The sequence below is a fragment of the Sparus aurata genome, chromosome 5, assembly GCF_900880675.1.
Source record: "Sparus aurata chromosome 5, fSpaAur1.1, whole genome shotgun sequence".
Classification (NCBI taxonomy): domain Eukaryota; kingdom Metazoa; phylum Chordata; class Actinopteri; order Spariformes; family Sparidae; genus Sparus; species Sparus aurata.
Genome location: NC_044191.1, coordinates 27,926,686 through 27,942,375, shown reverse-complemented (window position 1 = coordinate 27,942,375; position 15,690 = coordinate 27,926,686). Strand labels below are relative to the sequence as shown.

Here is a 15,690-nt window from a genome sequence, read left to right as displayed (position 1 = left end):
GTGGAAGCTCTCAGGTTATCAAGGACACATTGATGAACCATGAAACCCTTCGCCCTGACTCCGGCACTAACTAATGTGTGCATGTGTGTTTATATCAATATGTGTGTGTGTGCATGGAGGCAGACATTGTACAGAGGAGCCACAAGTGAGGAGAGCTGGCCCTCGTCTTCCCAGCATGGGTGGCCTCACCTTCACAATACCGGTACACTCTGCCTGATTGTGGGAACTTAGCCCTCATGATAAGTTGGGAGCGCTAGTATTAAGACACACTTCTGCTGCTCCAAACTACACTGGGCTATGCGAGGACACCAATATAATACTTTAACGATACCATTTTTATGAAATCAATTTTACACATACAGGTGGTGAGCCATGTTTATGGTTGTAACCTCGTCTTTTTCCTGCAGGCCTAGAGGCAGCCAATCACCAGCACTATTAGACATTGGCACAACAAGCAGGCTGCGTGCTTATTGGCTCACTGACGCTGGTGAGATTAACTTCTTGGGTTGTGAACCCATTGGTGTCCAATGTCAAGACATTTTTCTAAGCCGACGGTACATTGGATGCAGACCGATTGTCGCTAAAGGAATCAGTTCCAGGATACTTGAAAAAAAATTCTCTTCAGAAGTTATGTGAACGCACAAGGATCTAAGATGATCCCAAGGTACCTGTGGGGAAGGGTGACTTCTGGCAGACACTGAAGAACAGTGACAGGAAGGACATGATCAGCACTGTGCAGCTGCATCATTGACCACTTCTCAAGACCAGTGTGTTCCCTCAGGCAGGTAGTCCTGTTGTAATGGAAATGATGCACCGAGGAAAACCGAGTCAAGCCAAGCCAGCACTTGCAGCATGTGTGCGGAAAAGCCCCACAGGTATACTTAGCACTGGCCATGATTATGGAGGAAGTACTGGCAATCAATAGAAATGTATATGTTATGTTTGACTTGAAATGTGCTGATATATTACATACTAAAAAAAAGTTTAAAAAATGTAATTTTAAACTCGGAGCCCATGGTGGTAAATGGGTCCTGAATGTAACAACCCATGATTGAGCTTTACCACAGAGCGAGTCAATCCACACATACACACATCATACATACAATATACAGTTTTTCCAGCCCGCCAGACCCTCTTTCACTCGATTGAATTCGATTATCAGAACTGTTTCTATAAGTGGAACTGAAGTAACGGTGTCATCACTACGTTTCGCATTTCCATACACACCAGGAGGGGTAAACGCCACGTCACCTTTGTACCCACATATATGCACACACACGTACTCATGCACGCGTGCGGCCCACATACCGGGCCGAGTGCCCCGCTGGGCTGTTTAGAGTGAAAACATTCACAGGGCTGACGGGGGGAAAGTCGGGGAACCATTTCTTTCGGCGCAAGCAGAAAAATACGAGCCGGGCCTGTTGTTATTTCTCCGTCTTGGGCCGCAGCTTTGTTTGCTCAGACAACAGCAGAAACTTTAAATGGAGGCCCGGGACCGAGCCAGAAACCAGAGCACACCACTGGAGGTGAGGAGAGAAGGTCTATAGGCCTCCCTGTGTTTGTGTGTGTCTGTATGTGTGTGTGTGTGTGTGTGTGTGTGTGTGAGTGTGCGCTCTCGCTGGCAGGCACGCCATCGTTGACCCCCATGATTACAAGGTCGGGGAGCAGGTTGGTGTGTGGCTGTCTGGGGGTGTATGTGTGAGCGCCGGGCCTGTGCACATGACAGAGTTTGTGTGGTTGCAGATCACATGGACTTCAGTGCTCCCTTTTCTTAAAGGAGCGGGTCGACCGAATTATACAGCCACCTCGGCCACTTTAAGTTATTCACTGAGCTCACTGGAAACTTCTCATAAGTCTGCGGGCCTCGAGAACGTATAGATTCATTAATTTTCCTCCCTCGTGCGGCAGCCGGTCGCTACCTTTCTGTCTTCTTCTTTCATAAAAGGGAGCCACCGATGCAGAGCCCCCACAGAGTGTCTGCTTTAATTTCCACTTCTCCTGTCTTTCCACAACTGCCCTCTTGCCCCCCCACCCCGTTACTCCTTCCCATGCTTATAAATGTCTAGCGAGGGCAGTTAAACTGGCTGAAGGAGATTACAAAAGCCAGAAGACTTTTTTTTCTGCTCCCCCTCGCCCCCACCCCGACTCTCTTTCACTCTGCTTCCCCCTCTGCCGCTCCATCCACTCTCCTCTCTTTCTCTTGTTCTCCTGACCTTCAACTCTTCATCCTTCCCCTGGTTTCCCCTAAAATTTCAGGCATGAGAGACACTATGGGGGGAGAAGAGGAGGATGAAAGAAAAGACACGAGGGGGGAGAGAAGAGGGCGGATGAAGATAAAGGCCTCGTTTATGACGTTTCTCAGAGAGCAATCCCCCAGAAAGAAAAAAAACCCCAAAAAAACAGGTATGTCACTGGTAGCTGGAAAAGGGATGAGGTTTAAAGAGAGAGAGGACATGAAATGAAGATGTGGGTGGAAGATGAGAAAGAGATTGAGGGAGGGAGCCGAGGAAGAAAGCGAAGAGCCGTCATGCATGATTGGTGTCCCAGGTAGATTCCTGTGTGACATACAGGTTGAGGCACGGTCTCAACGGTCTACTGACGCCACCCAGACGCCACAGGATGACCTATGTATGTGCTTATATATTCAGCTAAATGAATGCGGCCTTTTTGTTTTTATGAGGTTTGGTGTCTGCACTCACCTGACGATGAAGTCAAACTCCGAGCCAGCGAGCATCAGGACACCTAACAAGGTGGAGAAGGCTCCATCGAGCACCGGAGCAAACATGTGCTCCAGCGCCAGCACTGCCCGCTTGTGACGATCCCCTATGGCTGTCAGGAATGCCTACAACACAAACGCATCATACATGTCTCATTCAACGAGAAAAAGCACAATTAACAATAAGCATTGAGTGCTCTTTGTAGCTAAACCAGAAGTTAGCGCTGCCCTGAAAAAGCCTAAAATGATTTCACAGGTGACCTACCAGGGCCACATGGACGGTGAACTCCACTCCAATGCCGACAGAAGCGATGAGAATGACCACAGGAACGGCGCTCAGCTTGATTCCCATCAGCCCCATGAAGCCAAACAGCTCCACGGTCATGAGGGAAAGCACCAACACCTGAAGGGGGAGAGGAGGAGCTTCTGTTAGAAACCAAGGTGATTGATAAATCTATATGAGAAGTGTTTTTATACATCTAATCAGGCAGTTGGGACAGTATAGCCGATTTGTAAAAGCAAAATACCCATTCTTCCTTTTTGCAGAAACTTTTGGAGAGAAGTACATTATTTTCTGTATAAGTTTTTATGTCACAAATGTGTTTTTTTCTTCTGTGTTTGAGCTGAAAAAGCAATGATAAAACCTTCTTCGCAAAGTGGCAAGAAAATACAGATCAACCTGGTGTTATAAAACACATTTGCCAGCTGACAGAGCTGAAAAACATGCGTAATAACCGTGGACCAAATGACCATAAATGGAAATGATCTTCTACTTTATTGTTCTATGATAAACTACATTTACAGTTGACCTGCTACTTAAATATACACAAGACCGATGAAGGACATAATACAGGAGGGTCTCCACCATATTGATGTGTTAAATAGTGATCATACATGTGTGTTAAATATGTGTGTGTGCATGTCCGGGGTAGGACAGGAGCTGGGAGTAAATGCCATTATCAGCTGACAGGTGTCCGGTTACATGGGGCCCGAATCCTTTGAAGAGGGCTGAGGTGGGCAGGGGAGGGAGGTGGGTGTCTATACAATGAGCGAGTATGTGCATGTGTGTCCATGACGGGGGGGGTTACACTTTCAAGTGCATCTTGGGGCGCTCTGATCAGAAGTGGACAGATAAAATTAAAGGAAAGTTTGGTCCTGATCCTGATTTAGGGACTTTAAGGGAAATAAACTTGTCTAAGATCATTGTAGACTTTGTAATTCTAGATGTCCCGTGACAGGGAAAGCCAGATCATAAGCAGTCACTGTAGATGCGGTTGTGATGCCAAATGTGAACAACAGTCCATATCAAATGGAATAGAAACATCTGTATAATACTAAACATGAGGCATGAGGTTTAAAACAGGCCTCTGTGAATGTGGTTAGGATGGATTTCTGGGCAAGTTAGCTGAGAGCTTCTGACGTTGTTGGGCTGGCGGTGGTCTGCTCCTGGACAGAGCAAATGGTTAAACTCGACGCCTCTCCATAACTTGTCTTTTGATCGTGCTAGTAAAGCCTGAAGGATGAACACGAGGTCCCCTCCTCCTCTGTTTAAGGGCTCGGGTGGCCTGGCCGCTGCCTGTCGTAAAATACAACCCACCAGAGAGAAAAACCAGAGCACCCTGTGTATGTGTTTCTGTGTGAATTATGTACCTGCATGTTTACACGTTCATGCGTGCGAGTATATACATATCTGCGTGTGTGTGCGCAAAGTGCGTGCATGCGTGCGTGCGCTGCGTGTTTGCATGTAGCCTTGGAAACTTGTGTGAGGAAGCGGGAGAGAAGCAGTGTGCAGGATGGAAATAAAATCAAACTTTTTTTTTTTTTTTATAGGTTTAGAGTGGGAGCAAGTTGCCTGAGCAACTTTGTGTGTCCTCTGCCCATTTATTTCAGCATTGGTGTCTGGGAGTGTTGGACTAGACTAAACAGACTGGCCCTAACAAAACAGCACAAGATAAACACTGGTGACTGGGGCTACAATAACACACAGCAGCCCCTTCTCGTGTCCAACTCTCTGCTCTCCGAGATGCCTGAGAAGACCACACATAAAAACCAGGAAATAAAGGGAGGAGAGCAGGAAAAGCGATTTTTTAATAACTGAAAGTTGGGTTTTTTTTAATTAAGGAGTCGGCCTATTTGTATAACGCAGTCCATTTTGAACCAGCAATATATTACACCAATAAAGAGCAAGAAAGAGTGGGCAGGTTCATCATATCATGGTTCGAGTCACTCACTATGATGCCGGCCGTCCACGGGTTGAGCAGGAAGAGGGCACAGACCAGGAAGGTGCAGGCGAGCACGACACTGATGGACAGCAGGAGCCAGTGGCGCAGACTAACATACTGTTCCCAGAACAGGAAAGGGTAGCCGTTGGGGTAGGAGGGCAGGCCTTGTCGGCTGTAGTTGCTGCAGATAGCCCGCACGCTCTCGATGGCCTCCACAAACTGCGGCGTCTCCCGGAGCCCGTTGAGGTAGAAGGGGAACTGTGCGTATTCGATGGGCTCAGCAGCCGGGACTGGATGGAGAGACGGTGAGAGAAAGGTCGATTTGTTGGAAGATAACATTCAGCTGTAATCATCACATCATTTTTTTTTTTTTTTTATTAGACCTCGTGCAGCAATTCATGACGATTTTGCACTTCGGGGGCCTCGGAAGGCACGTGGGCTTTTTGCGAGACGATGAAACTTTAATTCAGAGAAGAGGATTACTGAGGAACGTTAAGGGGGTAATCAGATAAATCAACAATGGCAATGATGACATCTGCAGATGATATTTGTCCATTCTGAATAACAAGCATTACCTTCTTAACATTTAGAGTATCTGCAGAAATAATTTCAGGCTCCTCAGCCAAACCACCACTATCAAGGCTTTTCCTCCCTAATCCAACCTTGGTCCAAGAGCAGCTACATCTGTGGCCGAGCGTGTGTGTGTGTGTGTGTGTGTGTGTGTGGGGGTGGGGGTGGGCGGAGCAGCGTGAAACAGAGCTCCATTGACTCAAACCCAGCCGCTCCGTGGCCCAGCCTGGCTAATGAGGGCCTATCAGTTCCAGACACAGCAGAGTGTCAGAGCTAACGTTGATTCACGGTAATTACAATGTCAGAGTCACCGCCATTACCACACCCTTAAGTTAGCGCTGCCACATAAAGCGTAATATAGATGCATAAACACGCATACCTGCCCGTCACTCTGCTATGAAGTCATACTCGGCGCTGACAAAACGGCATATTCATTCAGATTTTTTTGCTTGCAGAGTAATTAGCGACACATTGCTGCATGTGGCAGATCGACCTGGCTCTGAGACACCACATCTATCTCGCTATCCGCTGATCTTTTTACCTTATAAATACTTGTTTTCGGACCGTCTGGAGTTGGTGTGAGTGTGTGTGTGTATTCCACAGTGCCTGCAGGGTCAGACAGGAGCACTTGCTAACATGGTTTTGGCCCATTATAATCTCAACTATAAATTTCCATTAGGACACCAGTTGGCTCCCGGCCAACACAGATCTGCTCCAGGGGACTCCCGCACAGCCAAGCACTTCACGCTGCTTATCCAATCATATTCCCCCCCGTAAAGGACTTCCTGCTTGTTATCCAATTGTGCTTCCCACCCAAACCCAGTCTCTCCTTGTTATCCAATCATTTTCCTCCCCCGTGGAGCACTTCCTGACTTGTACCAAATCACAGGCTAGAATCAAACAACAACATGACTGTACTTTTTTTTTTTTTTTTAATGTGAGTTACAGTCTGTGTGTGTGGCGGGGAAATGAGAACAGGGTGTGTGTAGTGTTTGGGGTCACTGAGTTTTAATAATGTGCGTGTGTGTATGTGTGTGTGTGTGTGATGCTTGGGCCCCATGGTAGTCGGGATTATAGCATTCACCACAGGCACCATTAGAGGAACCACAGCGAGCCGTGTCTTGGTCCTCAGCCTTGCAACCTGAGCTCACACACACACAAACACACACACACACACACACACACACACACACCGCAGTGGTACAGTAAAGTCTACTACCTCACTTAAAGCTAAGAGGCAGACAAGGAGCAATAACTCAAACCACAAGAGGTAAACACTGCTCACATGTAGCAGCCGCCTTGTGGAACCTGAAAAAAAAAATGTCTCAGCCAAGACCAGTGAACCCCACTAAAGTTTGGCTTCAGATTTCAGTCGACAGCGAGTAAATGTAATTTGTTGAACTGCACCGAGTAGCAGGTTTGAACTTTAACATTCCAAATTAGCTTCATTTGTCGGAGCAAACATTATTACTGAGATTTCCTTCCTTGCGTCGAAGCAAAACTCCACTCCATTACTGTAAAAGGCATCTTGTTTTTTTTATTTTTTATTCTAGCATATTCTGTGTGGCGTGTTGACTTACTGCTGAGGCGTGTCTCGGGCATGGAGTCGGTACGGTCGTGGAGCCACTCGGGAGGGTGTGGGCGAATGTTGGCCTGCGAGGCGGCGTACGCCACAGGATCATTGCTGACCCAGGCGGTTAGGTAGATGTAGAAAGCCCCAGGGTTGATGATGCCGTCTGCATCCACCAGCCTCTGACGAGTCAGCTGCAAAACCAGGAGAGGAGACAAATGGATGATGGTTCCCATGAATCAGTTTTACTCCAATGAAACACGACATTCTGACACATACTTGCATGCACTTCAGAGGGAAGAATTACATCCGTCACTTTTATTAGGCCACGCCACACATTGGAAATTTGGAAATGGAATAAGTAGCGAATGGAGAAAAAAAAATGCAATTAAGATCAAAAAAATCAGGTGGAGCTTGCGTTGGAAATCGCACTGCTGCCGTTGGACACGAAAAGGTATTGTGGAAATAGGACATGTTCAACCAAAACATTCTACAGGTGAGCCGACCACAGAAATGCTTATTTATACACATGCATGAGTGCAAGAGAACGGAGCAGCTTTCAAAATAAGAGTCAAATATTAGTCCCTCTCTCTCCCTTTCCAACCAAAGAAAAATCAACAAGTCAAACACTGGTCGCCTTTCTGAAAATTCCCGTACTTCTCATCACAGCTTCCCAGAATTATCATGCCACATTAAAACATGGAAAATGTTGAATCAGCTTCTCCCTTTACATACAGTAGATATTGGCTGGCCAACCTCGGGCCCGACGTTCTGACCGCTCTGAATAAATTCATGAAGGAAGCCTTGCAGCACTTTTCTGTCAAGAAGCAGCTGCTGAAGATAAATGTCCTCTTAATGCCAACACTGGGAAGTGAACCAATATATTGATATTTATGGTATGAGGGACAATCTGGTGGCTGTGCTGTTGCTTAAAAGCCGTATTATGAGGGTCCAGCGTGATCTCGGCAACTATTGGATACAGACACTTCTTCATACAGACATTCATGGTGCTTAGAGGATGAATCCTAATGTCTTTGGTGGTCCTCTGACTTTGCTTCCAGCACCAATATGAGGTTGAAATATGTGTTTACGGATCGAAGCTTCTCGACAACTTTTGGTTGACTGGCTACGAAATTTGGTGAAGATGTTCATGTCCCCCTGAGGATGAATTGCAATAACTTTGGCGATCCTTTCGCTGTTAATATCCCTCCGTAATCAGGTTGAAATTTCAAACGAATGAGATTCCTGTCAGTATTCGTGTTAGGTGTGTGATTGCCAAATACTAGCAATTCTGGTTAAAGTACAGCATCACGGGGCGGCTAGCATTGCTGTCGGCTCTTGTTCAAGCTCACAACCCCAGACTTTAAAGCATGATATTAAGTTGCTCGAATTTCCCTTCACAGTCGACAGTAGATAGAAAACCAGAGCTGGGTTGTAAAAAAATATGTTACAAAGACTCAGTTAGCCAAAGTGAAGTGGGTGGATGTCAGGAGTTTTGCTCAGGGCTGAGTGTTTCTGTCTTTCTTGCAAATTGTTCCCAAGCTCTGTTTCAGTCGTTGTTTTTCGCCGCAAGCGTTGTGGTCAGCAGGTAGACAAGAATGGCCGTCTCGCCTTCCCATGTGGAAACGGAGGACTGCAGCCCAGCCTCGCTACCTCCTGAGAGGTAAAACCATTACTGCACACCGCTCTGCCACTCTCCCTTCTAGGAAACATAAATCCCTCCTTCACGGAGGCAGGGAGAGTTTTTCGGGGGTGAAGCCGGACTCATGGGGTTAGGTGGATGAAGAAAGGAGTGGGGCTTTTTTTTTTTTTTGTGATTGGGGGGGGGGTTGGGGAGGGGGTAAAAAAAAAAATTTGCTTGAGTTAGCGTAACAATAAAAAAATTGGCTGGAGTCCCTGAGCGCGTCTGTGTGCAGTTAACCTGGTTGTTAACACTGAAGGAAATGCCACCCAGCAAATGGAGGAGAGCTATAAAAATAACACAACATCTGTACAAATGTTGCTCACACTTGCTTCTCCTGACCCCTACGGGTACCCAGAATGCCCGGCGCCACAGACCAACCCAGGCCTGAGAAGAAAAGTGCTCTTGATAGCTTTAGCACGGCCTCCCCTTAGCACTTTCTACCCCTTCCTTCTCTCCATACCCACCTCCTCCTCCTCCAAAGCTTTATCTTTCCATTTTCAAACCACACACACACACGCACAAACACACACAAACACACACACACACACAGCGCCCATATGACTCCCAGACATAAGACCATAAGGAACGAATGGTCGCCCAGCACGGAGAGAAATGTTAGCAGCGACAGATCAAAGGCAAGAACACCTCTGCACAGATCCATGGAGTGGCATATCAAAATAAAACATCTAGCTTGCAATTTGCCAGGGTTGGAAAAGATCTGGTCCTCATTTCAAGGCACACACACACACACACACACACACAAAAGACAGCTACTGCGGTGAAGTTGCACGCACAACAGACAAAAGCAGGACGCACACTCAAAACATACAAATGCACACACAGAGCTGCCTCAAAGAAAACCACGTGTTTCAGCTCCCCTCATTGAAAGAGGACACAGCAGAGGAGCACAGAGGGAGAGAAAGAAAGAGAGGGGGGAGACAGAGAGAGAGAGAGAGAGAGAGTGGTAGTGCAAGCAGGAGTCTGTGAGGAGTGGGGGGGGGGGGGGTGCAAGGCGGATTCCAGAGGATCTGGATTGAATTTAACAGCGGGATACGCAACAACTGTATGTCTTCAAGCTGTCACAGGAAGCCCAGGCAGCTCTGCCGGCGGCCCCCACGCCTCACGGCGAATACACTTCCCTCACAGCCACAGGAAGTGATGTCACAGGGCCGCACACCAGGCCTGCCTCTGACTTCCTGCGGGGCTAGTGGAAGGGATGGGAAGAGTGGCATGCTGCTGCAGTGGAGCCCGGTGGGAAGAGAAATGGTCTTAACAACAAACAACTACGGGTAGATTGAGGGGGGGGAAAGGCGACATGCACGACTTGAACACAGTCCATACACTATAAATTGCAAACACAAACACAGTACCAAAACACAGCGGAGCTGCATGTCAACATTAATTATCCTCGAGGAAAATGATCTCAGTGCTGAAAAGCGTGTGGCTTGTTTTGTGTTTGCACAAATCCTGGCCAAGAATTTTGTTTTTATATTTCTCCAGCGCCTTATCTTTCGTCTTCGCTGCTTCCTGCCAAAGAATGCAGCCGTGCATCCATGTATGTTGTTTTCTGGAGGTGATACTACACTAACAACAGTCTGCGGTGCCCTGCTGAAGCTGTGCAACTTTCCCCCGGCTCCCAAAAAACACAACGTTTCCCCTCATTTCCTCCTGCTTATCCTTCACTCTTTCTCATTATCAGCTGATTGGCGTCCGTCTGCTGACTTAGAGAGAAGGACTTGAGCGGAACTTCCAGTAAGTTCTTTTCTGGACCCCCTCCTGAGACCTTATCGGCCCGCTCGCTCCCCTTATGTCATTGTTGAATGTCAAACACTCCTCCAGTTCCACGGTGGAGACAGGCCTCACTTTAACAGCTGAACTGCAGTTTGTCAGATGATTAAGATTACAGCGACTCTGTTGTACGCTGCGCTTTTATTTTCCTTCTTCTGACTTCGGCTTAGGCACAATGTCAACAGCTCCAACGCAGGCGGAACCTTTTGTGGAAACACAATGCCATGCACTTCTCGTGGCTCTGTTTAGAACGTGTGATGAAACCTGGGTGCGTTTTCCAAACAAAAAGTCATGTGCGCGCAGACTTCCAAACCACAATGGGCAAATTACAAGCGCAAATACCAGGTTCAGGCATTTTTTGTGCATGTAATGTAAACAGCTTGTTGTATTGTGTTACATAATACACTACTTTTACACGACGCTGTGGATTCTTTCTCCAGACAACCCGTCGCATTTTTTACTACCACCGAGGAGGTTATGTTTGTCCCCGTGTCCATGTGTTCATGTGTCACTGGGATTACGCAGAAAGTAATGAATGGATTTCCACGAAACTTGGATGGAGGATGCGTCTCGGCCCAGAATAGACCCCTTCAACTTCTGGTGTGGATCTGGACAAAGGGTCGAGGATCCGAGACGTTTTTGCTCACTCTCCGTAACATTTCAAACTACGGTATTTGTGGATTTTGATGAAAAAAACAGGTGAATTTAGGCGGCTGTTATCTAAAAGGGGAATGGTGGGCCTTGGCGGAGGTATGCAATCTACTGCCGTTCTAGTTTATGAGAGCAACCATCGACTTACTTTCAGAGGGCCCTGATTTTTCAATGCAGTCAGTGTGCTTTTGACACACGATCGACACTACTAACTCATTCGGCTGCACTGTGGGGCCAACTAGCTCAAATTCATCATTCGTCAAATTATGCAACAAATATGCTGTAAATTGTTTTCATAAATGTACTTCTTAGCGACACCAGTTCATTTCTAACTATGCTAATCGTTATTCACCGCAAGGCTGCAGAATACAGGCTAATTATTTATGGTCCCACTGGGACGTGCAGGAGTTTTCTTTTAAGCCTTCCAAGTATTCATTCTACCAAACTGTGTCTGGAATCACTGACAGAGCATCAAACTGACAGGCTTGATGCTCAGACATCTCGCTGTCAAGGCTCCGCGTGCGTGCACATCTCACACACAGCACTACTGAGTGGGACAAATGGTTTAAATGAGGAGTTAATAGGTTTTTCAGAGGCAGGCTGCAGCCCCGGCGAGAGCTTTAAATTCCTGGGCTCGGTAAAGTCATCACAGACAGAAGATGAAGACAGACGCGGGGGGGGGGGGGGGGGTAAAGAAGACGGATTGAGAGACGACAGTTTTTAAGCCTTGTGTGGCTCTTCCAGCGGCGATCGCACACAATATGGGAATAAACAGATAGGCACCGGGTGTCATGTCCTATGGGATTCCTTCCGGGAGTTTTTAATCTTATATCTATGGGTATTTTATAGGTGACCATATCAAAATACATTAAATTAATATAAAAAAAAAAAGGTCTGACTTCTTTCCCATAATATCATTCCTTGCCTCGATGTTTTTGCCCGAATAATCAATTGAATACCAACTGGGTCATCTGAAAATTCATTCTTTTTCATTCTAATTGTGGGAATAACAACCAACACGGGCTTAAATCCGGATGGGTACCTGGTTAAAGTTGATGGGCTTGTCCCTGCGTCCAGTCTGCACCAGAAGCTTGTACGCCAGCACGCCATCGTCAGAGCCGTTCCTGTAGCTGTTGAGGGTGATGCGGCCGGCCTCCCAGTCCTTGTCGAACGCCTGCTGGAGACCTGCAGGAGAAGCACAACAAACACAGATTGGTTCGACGCGGATGTTTGAAAAGGTTACGTACACCGTTACAGTCATTCTCCCTCTGCATCGCCCTTTACAGGGAGAGAACACACAACACAGGGCAACCCAGCATAACACAACACTGCAACCTAACACTAACCCTATAACAAGCCTGATTGATTTAATAAGATAATTCAGTTTTATCCTCAACCACCAAACAAGACTTCAAAAGCCCAAAAAAAAAAAATCTGCTGCTTTCGATTCAAAGCGATCATTAGGGAAAATATCAGCAACATGTGTCTCCGTCTCTATACCCCTCCACTTCTAATCCATATGTGCATGACTCCCCTCCTCTCGGCTCTCCCCCAAGGCCCACGCTGTGGTCCGTCTGTGGGAGATGTTGTTTTGGGTCTCGTTCCTTGGCCTGTCTGGCTCCAATTTGTCCCACCATTGCAGAGAGCAATATCAGACACAGTTCTCTCTCTCTCTCTCTCTCTCTCTCTCTCCCTCACCCACACACTCTCTGTGTGGCTCGCAGCCGGCTCACACGCAGACTCGCGCAATGTGTTTTATCGTCGGGGGCGAGTCAGCGTGTGCGCCTCCCTCGCCGAAAAAAACCGTTGACGTGCGGGAGACAATGTTCTTCTTCAGTGGCGCTTTAAGATTCTCAGGGGCTGTCAGCAAACATCTCAGAGTGAGCCCCTGCTATCATACGGAATCCATTTAACGATATTTAACGTTGTCGAGTACAAGATTTTCATTAAAAAAGGCAGAAACTAGCAGAGCTACATCTGACTACATCTACACTCGCATGCGAGGCCTCCCGCTCCGTCCTCCTCTATCAGCCCCACTTATGGAAGACACAAGTGATTTTAATCAGGCTACTGTCAGTGTACATTTCGCAATCCCACCTACTTCTGAACTCCCGCCCGACATCTTGTTTCCTGCAGATTCATGTCAAAACACGGACGATAAATATGATCTCAAAACTGTTTCATGACAGAGTAAATTATTCCCATGCCTGAACTATCTTGAATAGCGATGTTAAATGAGGTACTAGTAACAAAATCCGTCCATGACATCAGTGTTGGATAGACTGAAGCGATCTCACATCGAATCTCAATTATATTATTATCGCCAATTATCGACGAAGGTAGCTTTCCCCTGATGCATTGAGCTTTTGTATACCTTGCAGCCAGTCCCTCAAGTAGTGCAGCCACATGCGGGGCAGCTGTCCGTTGTCCTCCTTCAGCACGTAGCGGATGGTGTGAAACCTCTGGTGGAGCTGGTGCAGCAGAGGCTGCTTCTGGGCGTAATCGGCCCGCTGTGTCACCACATACATGTTGTAGAAGGAGAAGAACTTGAACTGGGCGCCGATGAAGTCGTACTCGCTGGTCTCCCTGGGCACGATGTCCGTCAGCTCCAGGCCGTCCCTCACCTGGGTGGTCCCGTATAAACTGACGCCCAGCAGGCAGAGGAACAGCCCGATCACAACCATCTGGAGACAGAAGATGAAGCTTCATCAATCAAATCATTGTAACAGGGTGACGGCAGGGCGGCCTCAGCTTGCAATAATTACTACTTAAGACGATGCTGCATATTCTGACTTCAAACGACATGTTGAAATTCAGACTCTAGTACCATAACGGTTGTGAGTTTAAGGAGACTGATAACGGCCCAGTAGGTTAATCATTTTTTTCTGAAGAGAAAAAAATATGGATAAATCGCACGATCTTAGGCGCATTTTAGTAACATATTTCAAAAGCTGCACAGGTGGAATGAAAGTCTACAATTTAAAGTCTACTTTAAAATACCATCAAGCCCTACTAACACTGCAAGGAGAACAAGCACTCAGACGTTCTTGCAGGTTTTAAACAAACTCCGAGATCAGCCAAATTTTGTTACAGAAGACATAAACAGGGAAAAGGCTGTTATCAAAAGTTTACAGACTTCCTGGTTCTGCTTTAACGTGCGTGCACACAGTGATCCGTGCCCTGTTAGACTTTTGTTGATGTTGCCATCATGGCCAATAATAAGAAAGTAAAATGTAGGCGGTAATAGAGAGTTTTCCTTCAAGTCATGAAGCAATAAGTGGAAAAACATCTGACAGTGTAATGAAACCACTAAGTTTTTCTAATAATGTCAAGTGCAGGCCACCCACAGGACTGAGATCACACTGTCTGAGTGTGTGCGCATACTTGCGCGTGACTCAGATAGGACACGACCACAATCCCAGCCGAGATTTCCTCCTACTATTCCTGTTGGTGACTAATCCTCCCATTCAAATTATCACCACGGTGAGTCAGCACAGGCGCTCTGACCTCACAGAGAAGCTTTCCCCCTCTTGTCTCTCTGAAACACCCACACAGACAAACTTCACTCACCTTGGTGGTGGGCTTCAGGAGGAATGGAGCGTAGTGCCTCTCAGCAAAAGAGGCCAGGGTCCAGCGGGAGCAGGAAGGCTCGAGGCAGCGCAGGCCCAGCGAGCCTTCTCCGTACTGGGACAGCAGGTCCCGGGTGGAGCTGTTGTTCTCTGGGCTCTGGCCGGTCGCTGAGGCCGCGTCTCCCTGAGGAACTGAGCTGGTGCTTGAGGTTGGGGCAGGTGCAGAAGGAGGTGCAGGATGGTGATGGGAGAAGGTGGCGGAGCCGCGAGATCCCCCATTACCTCTGCTCCCGCTGTTGTTGTTGTTGAGATTGCCGCGATTGCTGCTGCCGCTTCTGCTGCTGCCGGCGTTGCTGCTGTAATAGTCGCTGTTGGGGTTGCCCCTCGTCGGGGCCGGGTTGATGGGCTGCACAGAGATCTGGGATCTTGGCTCGGCGGTGGTGTAGAAGGCCTGAGTGCGGGGGTCGTACTCCGTCCTGAGCTGCACCGTGGACTGCATGGTGATCTGGGTCTGCTGGGCAAAGCCGTGGCTGCTGTAGGAGGGAGGGGGGCTGCTGTAGCTCGGGGGAGGCGTGCGATATGAGGGCGGAGGGGTGTGGTAGGACGGGGGAGGGCTGTAGCGACTCCCGTCCGCCCCGTCGAGGTACGCATGAGGCTCGATTTGGATCACGCGATTGGCACACGGGCTGAGGAGATAAACAGTGGGGAAGTGTCAGATTGTGGACCATGAAAATCATCAGATTGTCTAAAAGCATCCGTTGTAGAAATCAAAACTTTCGAGGCTGTACTAGTCTCGAAAAAGCCTCTGTAGAAATGCATCTACATTTTCAAGGTTAAGTGCATTAAACCTGCTAGAAAAAATGCCGTTATCGTGAATCTCCTTTATCTCTGCCAGCAGCATGAAAAATATAAAGCCGAGA

General features: G+C 47.6%; 1 protein-coding gene across 2 annotated transcripts in view; it reads right to left on the bottom strand.

The window, feature by feature from the left end:
• The window catches only part of ptch1 (patched 1), a 55,823-nt gene that overhangs the window by 5,224 nt on the left and 34,909 nt on the right, over positions 1–15,690 (bottom strand). For both annotated transcript variants that reach the window (XM_030417773.1, XM_030417772.1), the window contains exons 14-20: positions 14,772–15,456; positions 13,576–13,885; positions 12,244–12,386; positions 7,089–7,272; positions 4,948–5,228; positions 2,982–3,119; positions 2,700–2,842 (exon numbers count right to left, since the gene is read on the bottom strand). In XM_030417773.1, the coding sequence (XP_030273633.1) occupies positions 2,700–2,842; positions 2,982–3,119; positions 4,948–5,228; positions 7,089–7,272; positions 12,244–12,386; positions 13,576–13,885; positions 14,772–15,456 (1,884 nt within the window). The remainder of the gene's footprint in view (positions 1–2,699; positions 2,843–2,981; positions 3,120–4,947; positions 5,229–7,088; positions 7,273–12,243; positions 12,387–13,575; positions 13,886–14,771; positions 15,457–15,690) is intronic.